Source organism: Gracilinanus agilis, chromosome 2, assembly GCF_016433145.1.
Source record: "Gracilinanus agilis isolate LMUSP501 chromosome 2, AgileGrace, whole genome shotgun sequence".
Classification (NCBI taxonomy): domain Eukaryota; kingdom Metazoa; phylum Chordata; class Mammalia; order Didelphimorphia; family Didelphidae; genus Gracilinanus; species Gracilinanus agilis.
The window spans coordinates 168,122,379-168,149,243 of record NC_058131.1 but is presented as its reverse complement, the minus strand read 5'-3'; the positions used below and the strand labels follow the sequence as shown (position 1 = coordinate 168,149,243).

The 26,865-nt window shown below is 36.6% G+C and overlaps 1 protein-coding gene across 1 annotated transcript in view; it reads right to left on the bottom strand.

Moving 5' to 3' along the window:
* Nucleotides 1-1,424: 1,424 nt before the first annotated feature.
* Nucleotides 1,425-26,865, bottom strand: part of ZMAT4 (zinc finger matrin-type 4) — a 371,506-nt gene continuing 346,065 nt past the window's right edge. Inside the window, exons 5-6 of the mRNA XM_044659535.1 lie at nucleotides 2,007-2,107; nucleotides 1,425-1,502 (exon numbers count right to left, since the gene is read on the bottom strand). Of these exons, the coding sequence (XP_044515470.1) occupies nucleotides 1,425-1,502; nucleotides 2,007-2,107 (179 nt within the window). The remainder of the gene's footprint in view (nucleotides 1,503-2,006; nucleotides 2,108-26,865) is intronic.

Sequence of the window (26,865 nt, the reverse complement as noted above, 5' to 3'; positions counted from 1 at the left end):
GGATAGCAAGACCATCACTTTCCCCTTTCCAGATATTAAGCTTCTTTTACTACAACTTAAACTCATATTAACTTTTCTTAGCTGCAATGGTGTTACTACTTATACATATTGAACTAACAGACCAATAAGACCCCAGGATCTTTTTCAAAGGAAAACGTGTCTAGCCATGCTCCTCTGTTCTCCAGTTCTAAAAAAATAACATACTTTCTTAGGTTGTTTTCTCTTCTGTGTCCTTATGAGTGCCACAGTGTTATGCTTAAGACCCATCATGTTTTCCCTGAGATCTCATCACCCTTTTTATTCAAGGAACCTTAGCCTTTCAATTCAGAACTGTCGGGACATTAATTTATTGTTTAGCTTAGGGCTCTCTGCATTCTTCACTGGGTTTTTCTTCCCTACTACTGAGTCACCTCCCTCATCTTCCCCCTAAACCTTCTCCTTCCCCTTTTTTTATCAGCACCATCAATGTCCAAGTCATCCAGGTAAAAACCTCAGTGATATCGTTAACTCATCCTTTTGCCATTCTCCCATATCCAATTGACTTCCAAGTCCTGTTCTTCTTCTTCTGAAATAGATTTCACAACAACATCCTTTCTCCAACTCACAATTATGCCACACATTCAAGATTCTGGTACCTCATCTGGGCTATTGCAATAGATTTTTAACTTATCTTCTCCATTCAGGCCCCTTTTGGACAGGCTGCCAAAGTAGTGGTTCCTGTGCACAAGTTAACCATCACATCAATTAATCAAAAACGATTTATTAAGCACCAACCATAGATGAGACACAATGCTATGAGGTGGGATTCAAAGGTGAAGGTTTCAGTCCAAAACCTTCAAATGACTTTTCAATGACTAAGATATTGTACTCAAGACTTTTAGCCAGTCATTCAAAGGATGCCAGAATCTGCCTTCTAACTTTTCAACCTATTTCACAATAAACACTTCCATGTATTCTGTCCTCTAATCATAGTGGACTAATCACTGTTCACTGAAGTTGTCAGTAGTTTCCTATATTTGCTCATCCTATCCCTACATGTCTCCTTGTTAAAATCACATTTGATTTTAAAGATCCAGTCTTATTTTTCCCCTTCTGGTGGGAATGAGTCCTCCCATAGATTCTCAAAGCAACATCAAACTTTTACTTGAACTTATTATTCACTATTTTGTTGTTTATATTCTAATCCTCCTCTTCCAGATTTTTGGACATCTTGCATTCCCATATTCATCTGAGCATCCATCTTCCCACCAAATACAAATCAGAATGTCTCCCACGCTTGCACTGAGGTGCTTACTTAATTAGTATTTGTTGAAGACTGGATTTCAGTATTGGTAAGTGTCCAACAAAACCACATAAAGGGATGCTGTGTTAAGTTGCACTCTTATGGGAGGTTTGATCCACTCAATCATTTTCGCAGATGTATATCACTCAATAGTTAAAGGATCCCTGAATTCATTAATGTAAATGCTCTCTTCAACAACACAGACCTTGACTCCTCCACACTTCGAGAAGACAATTTCATTAGGGGTGGGTAAAGAAAAGCTCACCTACGATCCAGCCTTACTGTGAAGGACTTTCCTCTCAAATAGGCTAGTGCTTAGATGAGACACATAGACACTGGGCTTGATCTCCAGGCCTACCCAAAATGATATATATAGTCCATTAAGAATGCCAGACCCTCTCCATATTATGATGAGGATCTGGATGCAGCATTCCAGGCCGGGTTTTATTTTGATGAATAATAAAGGCCTAAGAAAACATTATGCCTAAGTGTAATAAAGAAAGTCTCATCCCTTAGAGCTGGGGCATTTTTTTCTAATACATGGACATTGTAAAAGTGGCTTCAGTGGAAATTAATATTTAGTGGAAATTAATATTTTTATTTCAAAGTGTACACTTCCTCTGTTACAGGGATACTAGTCAAATGAGATAGCAAGTCTAGTTTATCTCTTTATAGGCTTCCAAATAAATGGCAAGTCACAAAGAAATGTAAGAGGGCAAAGTACATACTTGGTCTGGTGTTTCGAGCCTTTCAGGTGGGCATGATACTGTTCTATTGAGTTGAGGGTAACATGACAGATGCTACACGTATAACTGCGTCTCAGACCTGTGAAGACAAAACCAGACTGGTTAGGGTATCCTTGTCCCATCCACTTATCCCCCACCCATTTTTTGTTTACAGCTCAGAGAGGTGTTTAGTTAACAGGTCCCGAGTAAGTTTAGCAAGGTAGCAACTTCACACAAGATATATTCAAGGTATAATAGGAAGCCTCCCAATCTGCTATCCCTCTGCCTAAACCCTTCCCTTCCCAAATAGTATAAGGTTTGGAATGTCATGAATATTATCATATTAAAATCCATTATTCAATTATTATGCCAATATTACATAATGATAATTCACATTTGATAGCTGATAAAATGCTTTCTCCACAACTAACTTGTGAGATAGGCTGTCAAGGAGGAACTTCTGTAAGAGGTGTTTCCTGGTATTCCCAGCTACTAGTGATTTCCCTTGAATATCATCTTCTTTCTGACTCTGTATGTATCATATATGGATCAATTTATCTCTATGCTATCTCCATCATTAGAATGTAAGCTCCTTGAAGGCAGAGCCTTTTTTTTTGGTACGTTCCTAGGCTAGTAAAATTCAAGGCACACAGTAATGCTCAATAAATGCTTGCTAATTGACTGGTTGATTGAAATATTATTATTACCATTTGATAGTGGAATGAATTTAAGGAGATCGAGAGAGGAGAATGACTTACCCGAGGTCATATCAATAGTAGATCAGAAACACAAACCCATGTTTCCTAATTCCAAATCCAGGCTGTTCCCATTACATCACAGTGCCTCAGTCTAGGGCTATTCTTAAATGTCAGTTTGAACTGAAACCCTTCATGTGGCTTAACATAGGCCACAGAACAAGATGTAATATCTTCTCCCTGATGCTCTCAGGGTGGGGTACTTTCACAGTCCTGAATGCCAGAAACATATCTTTGTAGTGAGCTACAATGTTTTAAGAATTAAAAATAATGTTTAATTTTTTTTTCTGAAGGAGAGCAGGCCACATTGCAGGAGACACACAAAAGAGACTAAAATATGGGACAAATAAATGGCTTTCTCTTCATTTCAGTGGACCTTAACAACTTGTGTCCAAATGTCAAAGTAGATTGTCTACTCTGCTGCCTGAAACGTTCATGTCTTTGTTTTCCTTCCCTTCAGATTATTAAAAAGTCTCCTAACTGATCTCTTGGGCTCAAGTTCACAATAACTGTAACACCTAGCACCTTTATGCCCACATTATAACGGAAATATTGACTCTGCCTGGGACTCAAGTCTCAGCAGCACCTCCAGTCCCTCTGATTGGACTCTCTTTTTGGATGGCAAGGCCATAGTCTCCAGGGCCTCTGCTTAAAGTGGGAGCTCAGTACTGTTTTTCTCTACTTTTCCCAACAGCCATACTGCTTTGGGGGCAGCTAGTTAGTACAGTGGATTGTGTTCCAGACTTGGAGTTAAGAAAACTCATCTTTCTGAGTTCAAATCTAACCTCAGATACATGCTAACTGTATAATCCCGGGCAAGTCGCTTAACCCTGTTTGCCTCTTTTTTCTTATCTACAAATGAGCTGGAGAAATGAAATGGCAAACTACCCCAGTGTCTTTGCCAAGAAAACAACAAATGGGGTCATGAAGAGTCAGATAGGAATGACCAATACTGTTTTTGGACTTTTTTGGAACTCTCCATCACACTTTACATCAGGTACCTTCTTTCCCTCTCCCTTCCCACCAGCTTTTCAGCTTCCTTTTGTGTATTGTTTCCCCCTTTTGATTGTATGATCTTTGAGGGTAGGTATTGTCTTCATTTTTATTTTTAACCCCAGAACTTAGCATAGTCCCTGGAAGTAGAAGGAACTTAAAAAATGTTAGTTGACTGACTGCCATCTATGCACTGTTGCTGAAACATTCTCCCTAAAGCACAACACTTATCATTCATCTTATTCTTTCCTTCAATAGACACTGATTTAATACCTTCTATGTGTAAGACATTGGGAAAGATTAAAGCTACAAAAGACAAACTTTTATTAAAAAATCTTCAGGAACTCCCTCCCCATTACCTACTAGATAAAACACAAACTCTTCCGCTTGTCATTCAAGACCTGCCATTACTTGACCTCAACTTTATCTTCCACTTTCTCACTTTAGCCACCCCTAAGCTCTAGAGACACTCAACAACTTGTTGAACATTCCCTAAAATTTCTGGGCTCGTGGATTTTACTCTTGCTGTTATCAATATGAAACTGTTTGTTCCCAGACTGCAACATCCACAAAGTCTACCTCATTATTCTTCACCATTTATTCAAGTTCAGATCAAATGTCTCCTCCTCTATAAGCCTTTCTTGATGCTTCCAATCAGAAGTAAATTCCTCTTCCTTGCATCATATACCTTGTACCTTGTTTATTACTTCATTCTTTGATTTGTTTTATATTTATTTGTACAATATTTCAGCTTCCCTGTTTAGACTACAACCCCCATGAGGACACGAATCCTGTCTTATTAATCTTTGTTTCTCTCTTAATCCAATTTATTGTACAAAATACAGACTAAAAAATATTTATTGAATTGAATAAGTAAGCATCAGTGTGTTGACTAGAACAATGAAGAGTTAATTAGTCTGTTAGTGAAACTCCTGATAGCAACAGCACTGCAAGTGTAGAGGTATCATGCAAGATTCCCATTCTTGGGGCAGCTGGGTGACTCAGTAGATAGAACGCTAGGCTTAGAGTTTGGATATTCTGGGATCAAATCTGACCTCAGGCGCTGCATGACCCTGGGCACGTCACTTAACCCCCATTGCTTAGCCCTTACCACTCTGCTGCCTTTGAACCAATACTTAGTATTGATCCTAAGATGGAAGGTAAGGTTTTTTTGTTTGTTTGTTAATATTTATTTTTTATTTATTTTTAAAACATTTATTAATATTCGTTTTTAACATGGTTACATGATTCATGCTCCTACTTTCCCCTTCGCCCCCCACACTCCCCCCACCCATGGCCGATGCACATTTCCCCTGGTTTTAACATGTTTCATTGATCAAGACCTATTTCCAAATTATTGATAGTTGCATTGGTGTGGTAGTTTCGAGTCTACACCCTCAGTCATGTCCACCTTGACCCATGCATTCAAGCAGTTGTTTTTCTTATATGTTTCCTCTCCTGCAGTTCTTCCTCTGAATGTGGGTAACGTTCTTTACCATAAATCCCTCAGAATTGTCCTGTGCTATTGCATTGCTGCTGGTACAGAAGTCCATTACATTCGATTTTACCACAGTATATCAGTCTCTGTGTACAATGTTCTTCTGGCTCTGCTCCTTTCACTCTGCATCTGTTCCTGGAGGTCTCTCCAGTTCACCTGGGTGGCTCTCAAACAACTGGATCACACTTACTGTTATGATTTGAGGCATCATAATTTGTTGTTGTTGTTGAATTGTTTCATTCATGCTTGATTCTTTGTGACCCTATTTGGTTTTTTTTTTTGTTAAGATAGTAGAGATGTTTGCCATCTCCTTCTCCAACTTATTACATATGAGTAAACAGAGACAAACATCTGAAGCCTGATTTGAACTCAGGACTTTCTGATTACAGACCCTGTAACTATATTCACTGTGCTACCTCTTTAATGAAATCAACTTTTCACTGATTTCACTGTTCAACCAAGATACAGTTTAATCATTGCTCCAACTATCCCAGTCAGTCAGAGGCCATGTGTTCTCTACCATCTTTATTAGTAATTATTACTATTGATTAGTATTAATAAGCATTGCTAAAATAAATCCTCCAGATGGTCCTGTTTGACGACAACACTGTGTTAGTTGCGTCAAATCCTGAAATGTCATGGTACTTTTTCTATTGAATTTCTATTCATTCAAAAGATATTTGGCCTATTCATCCTTCTGAGGGAAAAAGGAGAATGAATTTTCATAGCCTAGACTGTGTTAGGGAGTTGGATGATCAGCTAAACATCCAACTCCCTAACCATAACTAAATATCTATCTATCTATCTATCTATCTATCTATCTATCTTGGTCAGGTATTTCATATGGCTAAAAATCTAGGTCAGAGTACAATAGGAAGCATAGACTGGACCAGATATAATGTGGGTATGACGTGGCATTTTCAATCATATCAAACAACCCCTTGCTCTGAAACCACATCTTTTTAACATCAAAATTTTCCCTATGATATTATATTGTTCCAAATCATAAAACACCACAGTCTCAGAAGGAATAAAAGTATAGGTGACCTAAAGACAATAAAGAGAAATTTAGTGGGGCTAAAGTGGTCGGTAGGATGTTTACAATGATAACTTTCATATGCGAAGTGTTGGAGAAAAGCAACATCAAAGATATGAATAACTAAAAAATTAAATAGATGTACAGCAAAGAAGAGCAAAGGGACTCACGACAAAAAAGGATATCCACCATCATAGGACAGATGAGAGTCCAAAAGCAGCTTGAAACATATCATGCTTCAATTTATTTCCTCCATGAAACTTGTCTAGTGTAAGCAATAATGTATCTTGTTTCGTAATATGACAAACAGGAAAATATGTATTATATAATAATACATGTATAATTTATAAAATATTGCCTATCTTCTTGGGAAGGTGGGAGGGATGGAAAAGATCAGGAAGTATGAGACTGATTTGGGGACATAGCTAATGTGAGAATTTGTTTCTATTGGATAAATATATTTATTATAATTTATTATATATGTATAACCAATCATAATGTGTTATATTATTGTTATATATTATGTTACATGTAAAAATAAAAATAAATCTCAATAAATCTAAAAAAAGTATAATCTAAAGAACAGTAAAAAGCATAACAAAGAATATAGCAAAGGGAGAACTAGTAGATAGAGCTTTGGGTCAAAAGTCAGGAAAACTTAACTTCAAACCTGGGTAATCACTTAACCTTGTTTGCCTCAGTTTCCTCGTCTCTAAAATGAGCTGGAGATGGAAATGGCAAAGCACTCCAGTATCTTTTCTAGGAAAATCCCAAATGGGACCACAAAGAATTGGACATGACTAAAAAACAGTTCAATAATAACAAATAGCAAAGAACAAGCCATGAGAGACGGGAAGCCAAAGTGTTATATGAGTCCATGAAACAATTAAAATGAAACACCTTTGGAGAGGTTTTCAGTATTTTGGCTAGATCCTCAGTGGAAAGGCACAGACAAGAGTTACATAGAATGAGAGGTTGAGAATGCATTGTGTTCTGCAAGATTAGAAATAATAACTAAATTAATAAAACTCTCAATTTAAAAAATGGAAGTAATTATAATAATAATGATGACAATCATTAATAATAAAAGCAATGCTACATCTGACATTTACACTCACTTTTACTTTTGCAAAGTACTTTACATACTTCATGTCATTTTGATGACAACAACAAGCAGATAGGAGAGATACTACAGATATAATTAACTTCATTTTGCAGATGAAGAAATGAGAGCTCATAAATGTGATACAGGTATCCCTAAAGTCTTAGTGAAGTTTTAAACTTTAAGAGTTTAAACAGCTTTGGGTTATAACTGCACTAAGACTTTTGGGGCAGCTTGTATAATTTGATCAGAGAACCCCAGTAATTGTCACTGTCAGGATTCATTCAAATCCAGGTATTTCTCAGTCTTCATCCATCTTCTGTCCTTTATACCATGCTGCTTCTCTTTAGTGACTTACAACTAAAAGCGCATTTCTTACATCTTGCAGATGAGGAAACAGTTGCAGAGGGGGTGAAATGAGTTGGTCAAGGCTGTGTAGGTAATAAGTTTTAGAGATACAGTTCAGTTCAAGGCAACAAGTATTTACTAATCACTTATAGGTGCAAGGCACTGTGGGGACTCAGACAAAAGTATCTACTCTCAAGAACTCACATTCTACTGAAATGGGATTTGATTCATCCAACCTTATAGAAGCTCAAATTGGAAAGCCTCTCAAAGGCCATCCAATCCATTCCATCTCCTTGCAGCATACCTGATAAAGATGTCCTTGTTCAGACTTACCTTGAACATTATATATATTTATATGTGTGTGTGTGTACATAACCTTTGCTTAAAACTATCTAGTGAGAAGGATCCCCCCAACTTCTAAATATCCCCATTTTTCCTTTGTACATCTTGTAGTATTAGGAAACATTTTTCTCATTTCAAGCCTAAGCTTATTCTCTTCACAATTTCTACCCAGTAGGGGCAGGTAGGTGGTTCAGTGGATTAAGGGTGAGGCTCAGAGGTTTTTGCAACCAGGAGATCCTGGGTTCAAATCTGAACTCTGCCACTTCTTAGTTTTGAGACCCTTGACAAATCATTTAACCCTTGGAACCAATATTACACAATATTAATCCTATTAATCCTAAGACAGAAGGGAAGAGTTAAAAAAGAAAAATTCTTATACAGTTTTCTTGATAATTTCTGTTGGGCTCAAGTAGAACAAGCCTAATAAAATTTCCACATGACAGCCTTTCAAATTTTTCAAGATAGTTTAGTCTTCTTTCCTTCAGGGGTAGACATTTCTAGGTCCTCCTCTGAAAATTCAAACAATATGAACTCAAGTCCATCACCATCCTTGTTGCCCCCTTTTGGAGGCTCCCCAAGCTGATCTGTGTCCTCCCTAAAATGTGGTACCTAGAAGTGAACATAACAATCTAGGTGTCAACTAGCTATGGTTTAGGATAAGAAAGTTATTACTTCCCTAGCCCTAGACACTTTACCTCTCTTATTTCATTTATAGCTTTAGTCCTTGAAAACTTTGAGTTCTTTTTAAAGTAAACTGATATCTAAGCCAGGCTTCCCTGTTTTGTACTTGTGAAGTTGAAATCAAGGGTAAGACTTTAAATTTATCCTTATTAAATTTTGTCTAATTAGATTTAGCCTCACCATCTAACTTACGGGTTCTAAATCTTTTGAATGTCATGGACTCATTTGTCCATCGGTCCAGTGAAACCTACAGACCCATTTTTAGAATAATACTCTTAAGCCACATAAAATAAAATATAAAGGATTATAAAGGAAATCAATAAAAGTGAAATAGTTAGAAACATATTTTCAAAAACTTCAAAAATACATGAAACTCACATTAAAAACACCTATCTAGCTTGAACTCAAATCTTTGGACTACACATTTCCTTTCTTTGTATTATTTCACAAGCTTCCCAAAATCATGGTGGATTTTAATTCTGGTTTATTCCAAAATAATAGTGTATGTCAACTCTAATTTATAATAATAGAAATGAACTCTTGTTTATCTCTCTAACAGTATCCAAATAAATGGAAATTCACAAAGAAACTGAGGAGGGGATGTATATACTTGGTCTGCTGTTTTGAGCCTTTTGGGTAGTTGTGATATTTATTGAGTTGAAGGTGACATCTTGTAGTCTCTTGACTGTAAATCTAATTTTCTATCACATCATGAGACTTCCAAAATAATAGTGGATAAGACTGCTGAGAAATGTCATTCCATAAGGAAGAACCATGCTTACATCTTCCTTCCTCTTTGAAATACGCACGGTTCAAAATGATTGGGGAGATCAAATGTAGGTGCCATAAGAAATCACAGCCACCATAGCTGGGGTTCTTATGGAATTTTCATGTACAGAATCAGCATATAACCAAAATAGCTGTGGGCTCTTCTCCCTGTGAATTCCCCGATGGTCTTACAATAATAAATGTCATCTGATAAGGACAGAGCCTCCCTGGTCTGACTGCAGAATAAGCAAGGGCCTCTGCATAACCAGTGACAGCTGGGCAGGGCAAAAGGCATAAATAGTTATACTTAAAATGGGCACTTTAAAGAATAGCAACAAATCTAATGGTTTGTCGGCATTGCTACTTTCCATTATATAGCTCTTGCTTTGGAAGCCAGAAAGAGGGCACAGCAATAAATATTAGACATTTTATTGTGGAGCTACAGACCATAAATGGGAAGTACTATACTGTGCACCTGAGAAGCTACTGAAGGGATTGGTAGATGACCAGACAAGTAGATAAATGCATTTTCCTCTTTGGGACCAACTTTTCTTGAGATCTGGCTTCAACGTTTATCTGTATGGCTGTGGGCAAGTCTCTTCACTTGTCAAAATTTCAACTTTCTCATGTATAAAATGTATAAAATTGCCTACCTTTACCACTCTTCTGCCTTATTGGCTCCAAGACAGAAGGTAAGGGTTTAAAAATAAATGGGGCAGCTGGGTAGCTCTGTGGATTGAGTCAGGCCTAGAGACGGGAGGTCCTAGGTTCAAATCTGGCCTCAGACACTTCCCAGCTGTGTGACCCTGAGAAAGTCACTTGATCCCCATTTCCCACCCTTACCACTCTTCCACCAAGGAGCTAATACACAGAAGTTAAGAGTTTAAAAAAAAAACAAAAAAAATGTGATATTAAATGTCACTGATCTATATTGCACGGTTATTGTGAAGATGGTACTTTGGAAGTCATAAAATATTAAGGGAATGACAGCTGTTATGATTAATGTCATTATTCTTACACTGAAGTGTAGGTCCTCTGGTGCATCTCCAGTGTCTTGATGGTAACACTGGCATCTCAAAACGGTCAGCTAAGTGGTGGACCTAGAGTTAGGGAGATCTGAATTCAAATTTAGCCTCAGAAACTTGCTCCTTGTGTGACCCTGGGCAGGTCACTTATGCTCTGTCTTCTAATTATCGTACCTACTTTACATATTTGTTGCAAAGATGATGAGATAATATCAATAAAGCATTTAGCACAGTGCCTGGCACATAGTAGTGTTTAATAAATGTTTATTCCTTTCCTCAAAGGCTATCCCAGCAGATCATGATTCCTGGCATGTCTTACCACACTGAAAAAGCCCTGAGTCCAGACCCAGAAACCATTTGGATCTACCATCTAGAGATCAATCTAGCTAAGTGAGAAGATAGTTGTCAACTTTTTAATGCCCATACCTGAACACCAAAGTATAGAATTATAATGATTTATGTTTGTATAGAGAGTATGCACATCAGTGGGACAATTAATGTATCATAAAATTATACTGGAGTTTTCAATACCAATGAAATAACATCCAGTTCCTACCCCTATCCTATTGTCAGAAATATAATTTTCACCAGAAAAACATTGCTATTAAAATTCTTCTGCAGACTCTATATGGCTGCAAATCTTGGAACACCACAGTCTCCAAAGAACTGAAGTTAAGAATCATACAAAGGTCAAGGGAGAGAGAGATGGTGGGTGGGAACACTGTGAAATCCATTACAAATAAGGATTTCTCTAAGAGAAATTGCACAAATGTTGTTACCAGGGAAATATGTAACTGAGGAAAAATAAGCCTCTCACTTATGAAGAGATAGATGGTCCATGCACTCCATGGTATCCACACAATGTCAAGAGAATGAGAAGAAGACCCTCAGCACTTTAACAAATGCCATTCTCTATCAGTGGACATATGGGAAATGGAAATGAGGAACAGAATGGCAGGCATGGATCAGCTGCGATTTGCATTGATGAAGGGAAACCCAGGTCCAAAAGTACCAACCAATGTTACAGATATATTGAAGTATGGGAGAAGTATAATTATGATTTTGGGTGATCAGTACAACTAATTACCTTGGATTTGAACAGTTCACTTCTTCCTAGAAGCTCAAGTGCATTTTTTACGGACAGAACTCTAAAGGATAAATTACTTACTCGGTTTCATGCAAGTCTCATTCTCTAATAGAGATCTTAAAGTCAAGTCAAGTTAATGAGTTATTTCTTTTTTTTAATTTTTATTTTGAATATTTTCCCCTAGTTACATATTTCATGTTCATTTCCTCTCCCCCAAACTCCCCTAACCCCATTTAGCCGATGCACAATTCCACTGGGTTTTACATGTATCTCAATGAGTTATTTCTGACAAAAGAATAGTCCATGATACCTCAGCGAACCTTTTAAAGAAAAGTTTCAACCTGTCCCACAAATCCTGAGCAAAATTTTGAACCAGATTTCTCAGTTTGTTGATATGCTTATTGCCAAAACTTCACTTACCTCTCATAGGTGTTCCCTTTCTTTGAGATACAGGTTCACTTTCTGAAGTAAGGGAACAATTTATTTCAAGAAATATTTTTTACAACATTAGTGAAAAAGAAAGATTTTCTGTCTGCTTTAACCTCCTGTAGAGCTGAAAATTATACACCTTTCATTATTCATTCCCTGAGCAATGTAGTTAACCCAGGTTGCATTGTAAACAGATTTGGGTGCAAAGTCTGCTGTCCTGGTGTTGATAAAGAATTAGTCTATATTGTCCAGGCCTTATAGAGAAAAAAATGAGTCCCCTCCCCTATCTCGGTCTAATGTGTGAAAATTCCATTAGTCTCCTTCCCTACTGTGCCTTAATGAATGGCTCAGCAACTAAAACAAAGGCATTCATTATTTTGTGGGCCACATCTCCCCAGCGTAACCAATGAGCTGTAGAGGAAGTTTGGGTTGCTCTGAGTTCCCATTCCACAACTCTGCCTCCAAGCACTGACCAGTGGGTACTCAATAGTCAATTAAACACAAGCACATGTGTTTTCTAAAATTGCTCTTTTAACAACTTTTTAAAATTAAAAAAAATAAAAAGGAAGAAAATAGAAAGCAAACAAAATCACTGCATCATCAGAAGTTGCTGCCAACCCAACCAGCAAACCCTGAAGCAGAAGAAGAAATTTGCTCTGTTGTTAAACTGCTTTTTAGATGCATTGGATGTCTGACCTGACAAATGAGAAAGAGATGGTCTATATGAGAAAGTTATAGTTTTCTTCTTTTTTAATTAAAAAATTGGGATGGGACCTTAGAGATGATCAAATGCAACATCCCTTTTTAGAAAGGGGAAAACTGAAGCTTGGAGAATAATAACAGCAGAAAGAACATGAATAATGATGACAAAAGTGGCAATGTCCTGCAAATGGCAAAAGGGTCAGCCTTCAAGTTCAACCACTGGGTAGACATGATGCTTCTCATACATACTGGCTGTGTAAATACGTACAAGTCACTTAACCTCTCTATGCCTTGTACAATTAAGAGTGTAAATCACAAAAGAGTTGACGGTCAGAATTGGGGGGGGGAGGTTTTCCCATAGAAGGAATTCCACATATAGATGGAATCACCCATCTTAACCAGGAAATAAAGAATGGACATTTGGAGGACAATTTCATCTTTGCAACGTGCTCCCCTCACAGAAACCCTGTGAGTTTTATTACTGGCATTTTTCATATGGGGAAATTGAGGATCAGAGCAGTGATGTGTATTACCAAAAGTGTCAGATGTGATATTAGAACCCAGGTTTCTCCTGACAAGTCAAGTGTACAACACGCTATGCCTTTATGTCAAAAATTAATTTTAAGTGCTTAGTATATTTAAAGCTGAGTGCTAGATGCAAAAGAAAAAATTAAATACAATCTCTTTTTTTCTTTGTTGCCGAGACAACTTTGTTGCTGGACTTTGATTTGAATTATGGCTCTCATGTCTGCTGTTGTTTATCCTTTGTTTTCAAAGGCAACCAATGACATCATAGCTGATAATGTCTTGACTTGCAGGTGAGTTGGATTTTAGTGAGGCAAAGTTGTGCAAATTCATTGGCTCTACTCTCTCCCCTTCCAGAGTCACCAAAGCCCAGTGGCTAGACAAAAGTGAGGACAGGATGCAGAGATGACCTTGGTGTCTTCAATGTCGGTCTAATTTGTAGTGACTTTACAGTGCTTGCTCAGACTGCCTTCGTAGCCATTGGGTCTCATTGTTCTTATCTGTCCATTTCATTGGGGGCTTGGGCTAAGTCAGCTGTATAACTTTGAACAAAAATCTTGCCTCTCTGGGCCTTAAATAGATAAGTGGAGCTGAGGGGTAGGGGCGTAGGGTACTTTATTTCTGAGATCCTTTCTAGCTCCATATCCTATTATGCTAAATGTAAAAACTGCCTGCAAATCACTGAACATTTTCTTTTTCTTTGTATCACATACAAACATGTCAGTTCAGCAGGACCTAGGGAAAATAATAGATCACATTTACATATTACTTTCAGTTTTATAAAGCACTTTCCTAACAAGAAGGAATTTTTCCCTTCCTCCAACACATCCCTCTTCTGAGCTTTCCTATTTCTATCAGGGATACTGTCCTTCTAAGTTTGCAAGACTGGAGCCATCTTCATACTGCTTCAACCCACATATCAAATTGATTGCCAAGTCTTGTGCATTCTGCCTCCTCATCCCTTTCTCCTCTTTTCCACCTAACCACTGTAGTACAAGCCCTCATCAACTTTCACTATCACAATGGCTTTCTAACTGACTCCGCTGGATTTATCTCTTCTCACTCTAATCTATCCTCCATGTACTGCAATGTAATTTTTCTAAAGCACAATCTTAATTTTATTCCTCTAGTCAGTAAACTTTAGGGGTTCACGATTACCTGTAGGATCATATACAAACTCCCTTGTTTAGTATTTAAAGTCTTTCAAAGTCTGACTCTAAGTTACTTTTAAGCCTTATTAAAAATTCCTATGCAATGGAGCAAAATTAGTGGTAATGCTTTTCCTCATATGTGTCACTTATCTCATCTCTGTGCATTTGCACTGGCTGTCCCCCATGCCTGGAATGCTCTCCCACATATTTACTTTTGAAAATCTCTAATTTCCTTCAATAACTCAGATCAAGCACCACTTTCTCCATGAAATTTTTCCTTATCTTCTAGCTGCTGATTTCTACTATAAAAACAGGTCTTACATTTATAGTGTGGATATCATGCATCTACTTAAACATGAATATCTTATTTCCTCCACTAGAAGGCTGCTTATCAAGAGTGGGGACTATTTCTTGTTTGTCTTTAGATCTACAATACTAAGCACAGTGCCTAACACATGGAAATTCCTAAAGTAACCCCAGTCTCAGAGCTCATGGAGCTCTCTTCTCAAAGGTTCAGACCAGTGCCATCATGCTGCATGAAGCATGGTATTAGTTGGTGAGAACAAGAGAGATTCTGTCTTTCCAGCCTTCTTTGGATTTTCTTTAGAGCTGAGAGTTCCTTTGGGCTCCATAGTCACTGTAAGTGCTCTGTCTTACAGATACAAGAGTATTTTAATGAATGAAGCCAACCTTACTTCTGGATCCTGAATAAAAAGGCTCTTGGGAAACATGAGAGGGGCTAGATGATCTCACCATGCCCCTGTCTCCAGCTTATTACTCCAGAGACTCTGGGGAATTTTCCCTTGTGTGAAGTCTAAGACCTTCCCTCTTGGCTAACCTGTACCATTCTCCTTTTTGGAGAGCTCATTTACTCTATATTCATGGTGGCAAACCTATGAAACACAAGCCAGAGGGGGCACTCAGAGTCCTTTCTGTGGACATTCATGCCAATGACCCAGCAAAGAGTTTGTTTGCTAGGGTTCATTACCAGAAAGCACAACTGAGGACATTTCTCACATCACCCACCCCATCTAAAAGGTTCGCCAACACTGTTCTACATTGTCTAGTTTTCTTCTCCTATGTATACTCTCTCTGATTTCTATTTTGCTCTTATGACTGATTTTGCTATTTTCTTTGGTATTCATCATGTATAGTCATTGTAGAAATTGTATTTTGTCGGAAGGCAGTTAAACCTTGGATAAAAGCATGGATGGCTTCTCCCTAATTGTGAAGTGTTCACAAGTTAGTTTGGATTTGAAAATCACATCCCCTAGACATATAATATTTAATAATATTTATTATTCTTGTCCAATACTTCCTACTCTCTGTGGAGTATATAGTACAGACAAGAGTCTGGCCCCAACCACATACTTTCCCTTTCGGAGGGAATTAAAATGGAGAAGGGTAAGGAGATAAATAACTAGAAATGTCTATTCTGTTTTCCTTCAAGCGACATGATGATATCAAACTCTTACATGTAGGGAACAGCTCTTGGAACAAGTAGCCCTTGCTATATTAATAAATGCTTATTAATTAAATGCTTGACTGATTAAAAAGCCATTTGAGATAGGCAAAAAAAAGGATTATTATACTCCTTTAATAGATGGAAAAACTGAGGTCCTGAGATTTACCCAGGTTTAATGATTTACTCAGCATCATATAGCAAACAGATGGCAATAACCAAAATTCAAATGTAATTCTCCTGCCTCTAAGTTTGCTGCCTTATGTTATTTTTCTCAGAATGACAGGAACTGAGTAAAAACTGCCTTGGTTGGTGCCTTCCACTTCCCTGTAAGTATTCCACCCCTTCCTTCTGTATCTAAAATATTCCTCTGCCTTTGTCTTTACCTTACTATCAGATCCCCATCAACTATTTTTTGTGTTATCTGATAAAGACTTAAGTTGTTACATTTTCTTAGTATGTTTGCATTTTAATACAGAATTCCAGAAGATTGAAAAGCCTTCTAGGACCAAAAGAATAAAAACTCTTATGTACTCAGATGCTTTGGCAGGCCAACAGGAGAGATATTTCAGTCAAGGGAGTCTTCATAGTGCCCCTGAAATCACACTGTCTGGGTGGCTGCCTATTCTAACCCCTCATGAGCACTGGTATACATGCATTACCACTGTCACATAATGAGTCTCCATTGCCATCCCTCTATTAACACATTTCCACTCCAAGGGGCACTTTCCTGCATTGCAGTCCTCACATTAAGGAATGTATTGCTGTATGGTACAGTAATAATAATGGCATTAGCTTTTTACAGGAACCAGCCCAGTCTTGTTTGATCAATAATGGGACCGAGGTTAATAGAATTCAATATTTTACAGATGGAAGAGAAAGAGAAAAAGTCTAACTTTCAACGTCATGAAAGCAAATACATCATGTGAAGTCTAGAAAATTATAGTCATTCAGTAATTTCTAGATAAATTAAGTATGAGGGAAAACAAAGACAGACATTGAGAAACTATCCACCATTTTGAAAGGATAAAAGAAGATTGTTTGAAACTTGAATAGGAGCTCAGGAATCATCAAGTTATATTTGAATCAACTCAAAGAGATTCTTGAAAAATTGCTGCTAGTTTTGTTTTCTGGTGCCAAGTTCAATCTCTCCTCTAAGTGACACTCTTTCAAATAGCAAGAAGGTACTGACTACATGTTGCCCGTGATTTCTTCTCCATCCTAAATGTGCCCTGTTTCTTCAAGAAATCCTTCCATAACCTCATTTTAAGTATCTTTCCCATTCTTATTGTTCTCTGGATGAAATCAAGGTTGTCAATTCCTTTTCTGTAGTGTGGCACCCAGAACTAAATTATAAGACTCCAACTAAGGCCTGACCAAGGCAGAGGAAAATAAGACTATCATTTTCCTCATTCTGCATGTTTTTTTCCTACTTAAAAAAAAGTTAGTGTCGCAGAGTGCTTAGAGAGATTTGATGACATCATCTCTCTCTCTTCATATGTGTGTGTATATATGCATATATATATATATAATGGGTATATATAAGAAATACTACAGTGAAAGTTTTTTTAACTCATTTGGAAAGATACTTGGATAATAATTCCCCAGTGGAATATTTTAAAGAAACAAATAACTATGTTCCCTGCCCACAAGGATGAGAAAATTTAAAGTAATGATTTCATGAAATTTTATACTATCCCAATTTTATATATTAAGATGCAAAATATTCTTTAAAAAATACTTGAGATGTTCAAGAGGAACACAATGCTTTCATTTCAGGTGCTCTCTGAGGAAATATATAGCAAACTCCTATGGGAAGCAGTGTGCATTAAAGGAGTGAAAACTTCCTAGCTAGAAGAAACCTTTTTCAGATGTATAGGCAAAATGATTATGAGCTTGTCACTCAAGAAGCTGTCAACTAACCAATTGGACTGTCATTCAGTTACTTCTGTCATCTTGATGAGCAGGTTAGGTCCACTCTATGCTGATCTCCACATGATATATTTCAGTCAGTAAATGGGATTCAAAGTTCAATATATTTTTAGTGTTGAATAAACTGACATCCAAAGAAACTAAGTGACCTTCCAAATGTCCCTAAGTGACGAAGGCAAGTTTCAAACCCAGGTCCTCAGACTCCAAATCAAACACTCTTTCATTGTAGCACTATGCCTATTTTATAATATGAGGAGAGAGGGAAGAGAGACTGAGAAATTAATGATTAGATCAGAAATAGCTAATGAGATTACTTGATGTTTCTCAGCCTTGGTACTACAATTATGCATATCACAGCTACTCCAACACCTTAGCAAACTCTCTTCCTGAGGTGGTACAGACAAAATTTAAAAATCTATCACCCAATGGTCAACTATATTGATGATTCTGTCAGCCCTCCATTAAGCAGTTTTTGGTTGGTAGAAACACAGCCATTTTGGAGGAAGGAAATAAGTGGGAAAAATAACCTTCAATTTACGATTAGATGACCTATGTTTGACCTTCAGGTAAGCTATCTACTACCTGATTTCTTTCCCAGCTGCTCTCTGGAGTTCCTCTATCACACCCCAGTTCTTTGTCCTAAAGCCTAACATCAAGTCTAAATTTGAGGTATCTTTGCAGTAGAGTTAATTGAACACTGGAGTGGACGTGGAATCAGAAAGACCCCTGTCCAAATCCTGCTTTAAACATCCACTAACTGCATGATTCAGTGTCAGTTAATTAACTTCTCTTAAACTGTTTCTTCATTTGTAAAATTTATATAATAACAGTAGATAACTTACAAGGTTTTCCTAAGAATCAAATAAGATAATATATGTAAAATGGGTTAACTCTAATGCTTTATATGTGTGGGCTATTATTAATATAATCATTTTGTTATTGTTTATGTTATTAACCTCATCACTAATATTATTATTAATAATATTAATATTTGTTTAATGGAGTTTTCTATTGTTCCTATTTCTGCTTTCTGAGGTCAAACAGAACATTTATGATCCTCCTATTGGAACAATTCCTCAAATACCTGAAGATAGTTGTCTTTTCCTGCCTTTGTAATTCATTCTGAGTCTTCTTCACTCTAGATTAAGCATTTATAGATCCTTCAATTGATTCTCCTATGGCAGGAACTTGAAGCCTTTTACCACCTATGTTCCCTTCCTCTTGATGAACTCTCATTGATTTATGTTATTCCTAAAAGATGGTGCCTGGGGTTGAACACAGGAAGTCCCCAAATGTAGGCTGCGATAGGACTCTTTCCTCTTCTTGCAGTCAGTCTTGTTTGTCAACAAAGATTAAGAACTTGTATCCAGGCCCTGTGTTAAGCACTGCGGATACAAAAACAAAGGACAAAGATGTAGATAGGCTCTCCCTGGAGTTCACATACTAATTCAGAGAGAGAAGTAACTAACTGGATATATTGGGAAAGACCTTCTGCAGAAGAATTCATTCTGAATCTTAAAGGAGGTCGAGATGGAATTGAAAGGGAGGGCATTCTAAGCATGGGGAATGGAGATATGTCCTGTGGAAGGGACAGTAGTAAATTGTCCGATATTGCTACATCATTGATTTCAGAGATAGAATTAAAGTATGAGAAGACTGGATAAGTAGAAAAGAATTGTGAATTCAGGGCTGAAAATGAGAAATGCAGAAGCTTATATCTGATTCTGGAAGAAAGGTGGAGGCACTGAAGCTCACAGTGGGGTTTGCTTCAGGAAAATTTCTTTGGCAACTGAGTAGAGGATGAATTGGATTGAGGAGAAACATGATGCAGGGACACAAATTAGAAGGTTAATGTGATAGTCCAAGTGTGAGGTAAATTGAATGATGACTGGGTGAGTTAAAAGAAGAGGATACATCTAACAATGGGTTATCAGCTATATGGGAAGAGGGAGGGTGAGAGTATGAAAATACTACTGAGATTCCCAGTTTGGATGACTGGGAACCCAGCAATATCACCTAGTAATAAGGATTACTGTGATCCTCATTTTGCAATAGAACTTTTTTTTTTTGCTTCTAAATCACACTATTTAATATTCAGTTTGCAGTCCCTCAAACTAACCAGAATTTTTTCAGAAAAAAAAAATACATTTATCTTACCATAATTCTCCTAAGGTTGTATATATGAAGTCTTTTTAAAAATTCAATTATAATATCTTATATTTATTCTTTTTAAATTTTACTTAATTCACCTTTCAACAATGTTCTAGCTTGGAAAAAAATCTAGTAAGTTAACTCTCCCTCCCAACTTTGGGTTATCTGCAAATTTTATAAACATGTCATTTATGCCTCTATCACAGTCACTGATAAGCAAGTCAAACAGATCCCTGGAAAACTTTACTAGCAATATCCTGCAAAGGTGACATTGAATCATTAATGATTGCTGGCTTGGTCTAGCCTTCAAAACTATTCTGATTTTATCTACAATTAAATTAAGAAGAGTGCAAATAATAAACCCCCAAACTTCTACCCTCCTACCCCCATCTCCACTAAATAGATGCATTATTTGAATTCAAACTGCATATTTCCATTGTGCTGGAACAAATTACCATAATTTATATAATTACAACTTCAAATAGTACAAATTCAATACATGTAACCACTTTAGTAGAATTCATTATTTGCACTAGTCAGGACCTAGCTGAAACGTGGATTTTGTCTTCCCCATAGATCAACTTTTCCACAAAAATGAGACCTTATTAAATGTTTTACTAAGGTTTAGGTAAACTACATATCCAACATTTCCCCAGGATATACTAGGCACTTAATAAATGTTTTTGGTTAATTATCCTGTCATAAGAGAAAATAAAATTGGTCTACCATGAACTATTTTTGATGATACCTGGTTGGCTTTTTTTATTTATCACTTCCTTTTTCCAGATTCTTACAAATTATTCTTTTAAAATCTAGATTCCCTCCATATATAAATTAAAGTCAAGATCACTAGTCTATAATCTAAAATTTTAAAATCAAGAATGTTTTGTCTTATTCTAGTCATGCTATACTTTCCTGTTTGCCAAAACCTCCAAATATCATAAACAGTGGTTCAATAGTTATTTCAGTACCTGAGGTGAGAAGATTGAGTTTATCAGGTGATTTTTACTCATCAAGATCAATTGTTTTTATTTCAACTCACTCATCTTGGGTATCAATTACTTATTAGCTATTTGTTCTGTTCTTCCAAATTATTTTCTTTTAATTTAAATTTATTTATATATTTGTTTATTACATTAAAATATCCAAGTAACTCCTTCCCTACCTCCCCTTTCCCATCAGAGAAAGCATTATTTGACAAAAAGATATATCTATAGATAAAACTATATCTTGGTTATTTGTAGAGGGAATTTCATCCCCTCCCCCTCCTGGATTGCTGACCCATTTCATCCTATTTTTTACATGCCAGAACTGGGTTCATCAACATAAATAAAAGAGTGTGGGTAGAGCCTACCTGGGTCTTTTTCACTCTCTACTTCTTGGAGCAGGCAGGGGAGAGATGGAAGATCTTGCAGGATGAGCTACATGTGGCCAGACTTAGAGAAGGAAAGAGACTTTAAATCTATGCTTATCTGCTTTTTCTATTTCAAGTGATTATTTGTAAACTTTATAGAAAATAAGAATTTAGAGATATTAATTTTAAATCTAACAGAATGGCAACCACGAAAGTGACCACACAACTGTGGAAAAAGGGGATAATACAGAAAGGAATTTTGGGTAATGTAGTTTTAGTTTCAAGATATTTCCAACTATCCAGTTATTTCTATTTATCAGTTCTTTCTCTGGAAATGGACATAAACATGTCATTCTTCAAAATATTTCTATTGCTATATGTAATGTTCTCTTAGTTTTGCTTTTTTCATTCTTTATAATTTCATGTAGATCTTTCTATGCTATTTAAAAAAAAAGAAAACAATTAACCTGCTCAGGGGGTCTCTAGATGGTTCAGTGGATTGACATTCAGACCTAGAGACAAGAGATATTGGGTTCAATTTGGCCTCAGATACTTCTTAGCTGTGTAATTCTGGCCAATTCACCTAGCCCCAATTGCCTAGCCCTTATCACTCTTCTGCTTTGGAACCAATACACAGATTGATTTTAAAGTGGAAGATAAGGGGTTAAAAATTAACCTCGTCATCATTTTTAGGGGGCAGTTGTATTCCATCATAATCACATATCATAACCTCTTTAGCAATTTCTGAACTAATGGACATGCTTCAATTTCCAGTGCTTTGCTACCTCAAAGAGAGATGCTATGAATATTTTAGAGCATATAGGTTCTTTTTCTTTTTCCCTGATCACTGTAGGAAATAAACATAATAGTGCTATCAGTGAGTCAAAAGGTATACACTGTTTATGACTTTTGGTATAAGATTCCTGATTGCTCTCCAAAATGGTTGGATCAATTCACAGTAGACAGTATTTTTTTCTATTTTTTTCACTATTTTTTTCACATACCCTCCAACATTTGTCATTTTGCCCTTTTTATTATTTTATCCAATATGATATGTGTGAGATATCTTAAGAGTCGTTTTGATTTGCATTTTAATCAATAATAATTTAGAGCATTTTCCTGTAATTATATATAGCTTTGATTTCTTCAAAAAAAAACTGTCTCTTCATATCTTTTGACCACTGAAATAAACTGGAGAATGGCTTGTATTCTTATAAATTTGATAAAGTTCTCTATGTTTTAGATATGAGACTTATATTTGAGAAGCTGTCCCCACCTGACTACTTTTCTTCTAATCTTGACTGCATTCGATTTATTTGTACAAATCCTTTTAAATTTAATATGTTTAAAAATCATTTATTTTGCATCTCACAATGTTTTTTCCTCTCATTTACAAATTCTTCTTCCATCCATAAATCTTATAGGTAATATATTCCTTGTTCTTCTAATTAACCTCTGTTATCTTCATTTATGTCTATGTCATGTATCCATTTTGCTCTTATCTTGGTAAATGGTATAAAATATTGGTCTATATCTAATTTCTACCATACTTCTTTAGATTTTTCACACAAATTTTTACCAAGTAGTGAATTCTTATCCCCAAACCTTGGATCTTTTTTTTAACTCTTACCTTCTTCCCAAACATGACTTTACTATAATTTTTTACAAATGTTCAAAACAAATTCAAAGTTCATATTCTGGAAGAGGAAATCTCAACAACAAAAATAGCTGAACAGATCTGTTAACAATCACCATTGTTTTTAACCCCCAGATAGCAAGCCTATCCTTTATTTGATGCTCCTTTCCCTCCTCTCTCCAATATAGCTAAAACATATATTTTGTTGTCTCTAACATTCTTTTTTGATCTTGGCCCTTCCTGAACATTAGGGAGTTAGCCACTATTGTTCTTAGAGTACCATAATATACTATGGTATTAATTTCTATTACTTACCTTTCTTTTTATCTTGTATATACATTTCTCTCTTTCTCCTAAAAAAAAGTCTGATTTGATGGCCGTGCTTTCACATTGCTTTATTCAGATAAATCTCCTTTTTCATCCTCTTTAGAATTCTTTGCCTTTGGAATTTCAAAATTAGCAATTTCCCATACCTTAGTCAGAATGATCTTATTAAATTTCTGTAACTGAGAATATCTTCTAACCCATAACCTGTTCCATGACATTGAGGTTTATTTAGATTGGGTTCAAACTTGGGATTATCTCAAATCAAACTCTGGTTTGTATTGTCCCCATCCAGAATTGCCCCCAGGCATAATCTCAGAATATGGTTAGAATATAGTTGAATTAAGGTCTACACACATGTAAATGGTTCTCTAGACCCCATACAAGGATTCAAGGTAATAATGCATATTGGGTACAGGACAGCCTTGAGTCCATTCCAAATAATCCTTTCCACTAATCTAGCATGACAAGGATGTTTTCCAGTAGTGAAGGATAAACTGAGCCTTAAAGGAAGAAGGAAGAGAAAGGATTCTGAGAAATGAAGAAGAAAAAGAACATTTTAGATACCTGATATGGCTTTGTACAAATACACGGAGATGGAAGATAGTATGGCGATTTGGAAGGAATACTAAGGACCAAGTTTGGCCAGAATACTAAGTATATAAAAGTGAGTGATGTTAAATAAGGATAAAAAGTCAAGTTGGGTCCAGTTTATGGGACCCTTGAATTCTAAACTAAGGAATTTGTATTTTCTTGGATTCTTTTTCAAATGAGTTTTTGTGACATTGTTCTATCCTAAATCTTCTTCCTCATGTTTGATTTCTCTTTCTCAGTTTCCTCTAAAGGTTCAAAATTCATATTATACCCACCAACTGTTGCTATACCTACAAGGTCTATGCTGGGTCATCTTCTCTTTTCTCTCTAGACTGGACATCCTTCATTTTTTCTGAATCATGAACTCAGAAAACTGATGAAATCTATGGCTCTATTTTCAGAATAATATTAAGAAATTGAAGGAAATGTTCATTTTCCATTTGATGTTAGTGAAAATAAGATGTAATTACTTTGCCATCCTAGTTCAAGGACTAAAAAAAACTAACCATGGACCTTCTGGATATCAATGGATCTTGGGCTAAGAACTCCTATTCTGGACTCTCTAACTTCATCAGCCCCCATGGGTTCAATGGTCATATCTATGCAGATGACTCCCACACTGAAAATTTCAACTACAGATCCTCTCTTAAACTCCAAATCCATATTATCAACTGACTATTGGGTATTTTAATCAGGCTATCCCTCTGGCATATTAAATTCAACATGCCTAAAACAGAACTCATGATCTCTTCAAACTAGAACTTCTCTATTCCTTTTAAAGATACTATTATCCTTGAGAACTCAGGATCCCAATCTTGGTTTCTTGACTCTGAGATTCTTGACTTCTCATTCTAACTCACCTTATGTAGCCAATCATTTATCAAATCTTGTTATTCTTATCTCTGCTTCTCTCACATATGCTTCCTTCTCTACTCTCATAGCCACTATCTTGGTTCAAAAGTCCTTTTGCCTGCAAGGCTTTAAACCACCTTGATCCAGGTCCTATTGCTATAGCAACTCTTAATCTCTCTGACTTGTGTTTCCTCACTCTAATTTATTTTCTATACTGCCAACAAAATGATTTTTCTTAACTGCAGCTATGTCTATGTTATCCCTTCTCCCACGCAATAAACTCTAATTCTGAAACACTTGCTCTCCTTGGCATCTCTTCCCCTTTCCATATTGGTGACTATCTCACGTGGCCTATACTATTCAAATCAGCTTCAGTTATCCTTATATTTATCCCTGGTCATCTTTTGACAGTTATCTTACTGCAAGACATATTTTATACCCTTCAGCCACTCCCACAATCTCTTTTCCACTTCCCACTGCTGTAATCACAATCTAGTAAATACTCCCATTGCTCAGGATGTGTCAGTCTACTTCCTTCTGACTTTGCTGATCATCCATACAACTTTCCATTTCAAAATACCCTGTCTTAGGCCATTACACCTAGGTGTTATTCCTCCATTAAAGTGACCCACCAGCTTCAATACTTGATACAGCCCTCTCTTAATTAAAATTGAATTTCCTCATGGCACAAAATTTCTCTCCATACCTCTGTGAGTTTGTCCCCCATGTCCCTAATAAGCTCTCCTTCCTCACTTCTGACTCTTAGAATCCCAGGTTACCCTCAAGACTTGGCTCAAGAGCCACTTTCTTTATAGTCCGTACTGCATTTCCTCACTGCTAGTGTTCTATCTCCTAAGAGGACTTTATTCATTCTGTATAGAGTCTGGATATTATTGTTCAGTCATTCAGTCATATCTAACCCATCGTGACCTCATGGACCATACTGTGCACTGAGTTTTCTCGGTGAAGACATTGTATGGTTTACCACTTTCTTTTCCAGTGGATTAAGGCAAACAAAAATTAAATGACATGCCCAGAGTCACACAGCTAATAACTTCGAAGGTTGCATTTGAACTCAGGTCTTCCTGAATCCAGTCCTGGAGACATGGCCACTGTACCACCTGCTTCCATTCTACATGTTTATGTGTATGTGTATGTGCATGTGTGTGCGTGTGTGTGCACATTGTGGGAGAGCTTGACATAAAACCCCGGCCTGGGAAAGATGCCCCCTCAAGAATGACAGGCTCCAATAATTAACTTGAATGCAAGTTGAATGACCAGAGGCACCTGCAGGTAACAATGGGGAATACGTGAGCAGGAATGAGGTGATGGGGTGATGTGTTATACTTCACAGTCAAAGCAGATGAACTGTGCAGTTCAGGAGACACAAAGATATCTGAGAATAAAAGGATGCTTGTCAGAAGCAAACTGGAAGGTGCATATCTGTGCTTTTCAAAAAGCTAAAGGGAGAGGCCAAAGGAAGTGTCTTAGAAACTCTTTCTTATCATAGGTTTTATGTTCAAAGTCACCTTCCTTCAGTTCACACTGCAGGAATGCAAGAAAAGGAATTCCTTGCCTGCCTTGAAATGGGATACCTCTGGGGTTTTGGGGTATCCAGAGGAAACCCTGACTCCCAGGCCCCCCCACACACACACATTGCCTCCTCCATTAAAAGGTTTGAGAGCAGAGAAAACTTTCCTTATCTCTTTGTATCCCAGTACTTAAAATTGTAGCTGTTCAGTCAACAAGCATTTATTAAGCTCTGCTTTTTCTTGGAACCAAAATTTAGTATCAGTTCTAAGACAGAAGATAAGAGGCCAATTGTTATTATTGTTATAAATAAGTAATAGATTATAATAAATATTCTTATCCAAGAGAAAGAAAATTTCACATTGGCTACATACAAAAATCTATCTCCTTCTTCCCTCTCCTTCCCTCTTACTCCCCTCCCCAAGAAGGCAGGCAATATTATATAGGTCATAAATATATTATCACATAATATATATTTCCTTATTTGTCATATTGTAAAACATGATACATATGTCTTAAACTAGAGAAAAAGTAATGGAGGAAATAAACTGAAGAATTGTATGTTTTAATCTGCATTTGGA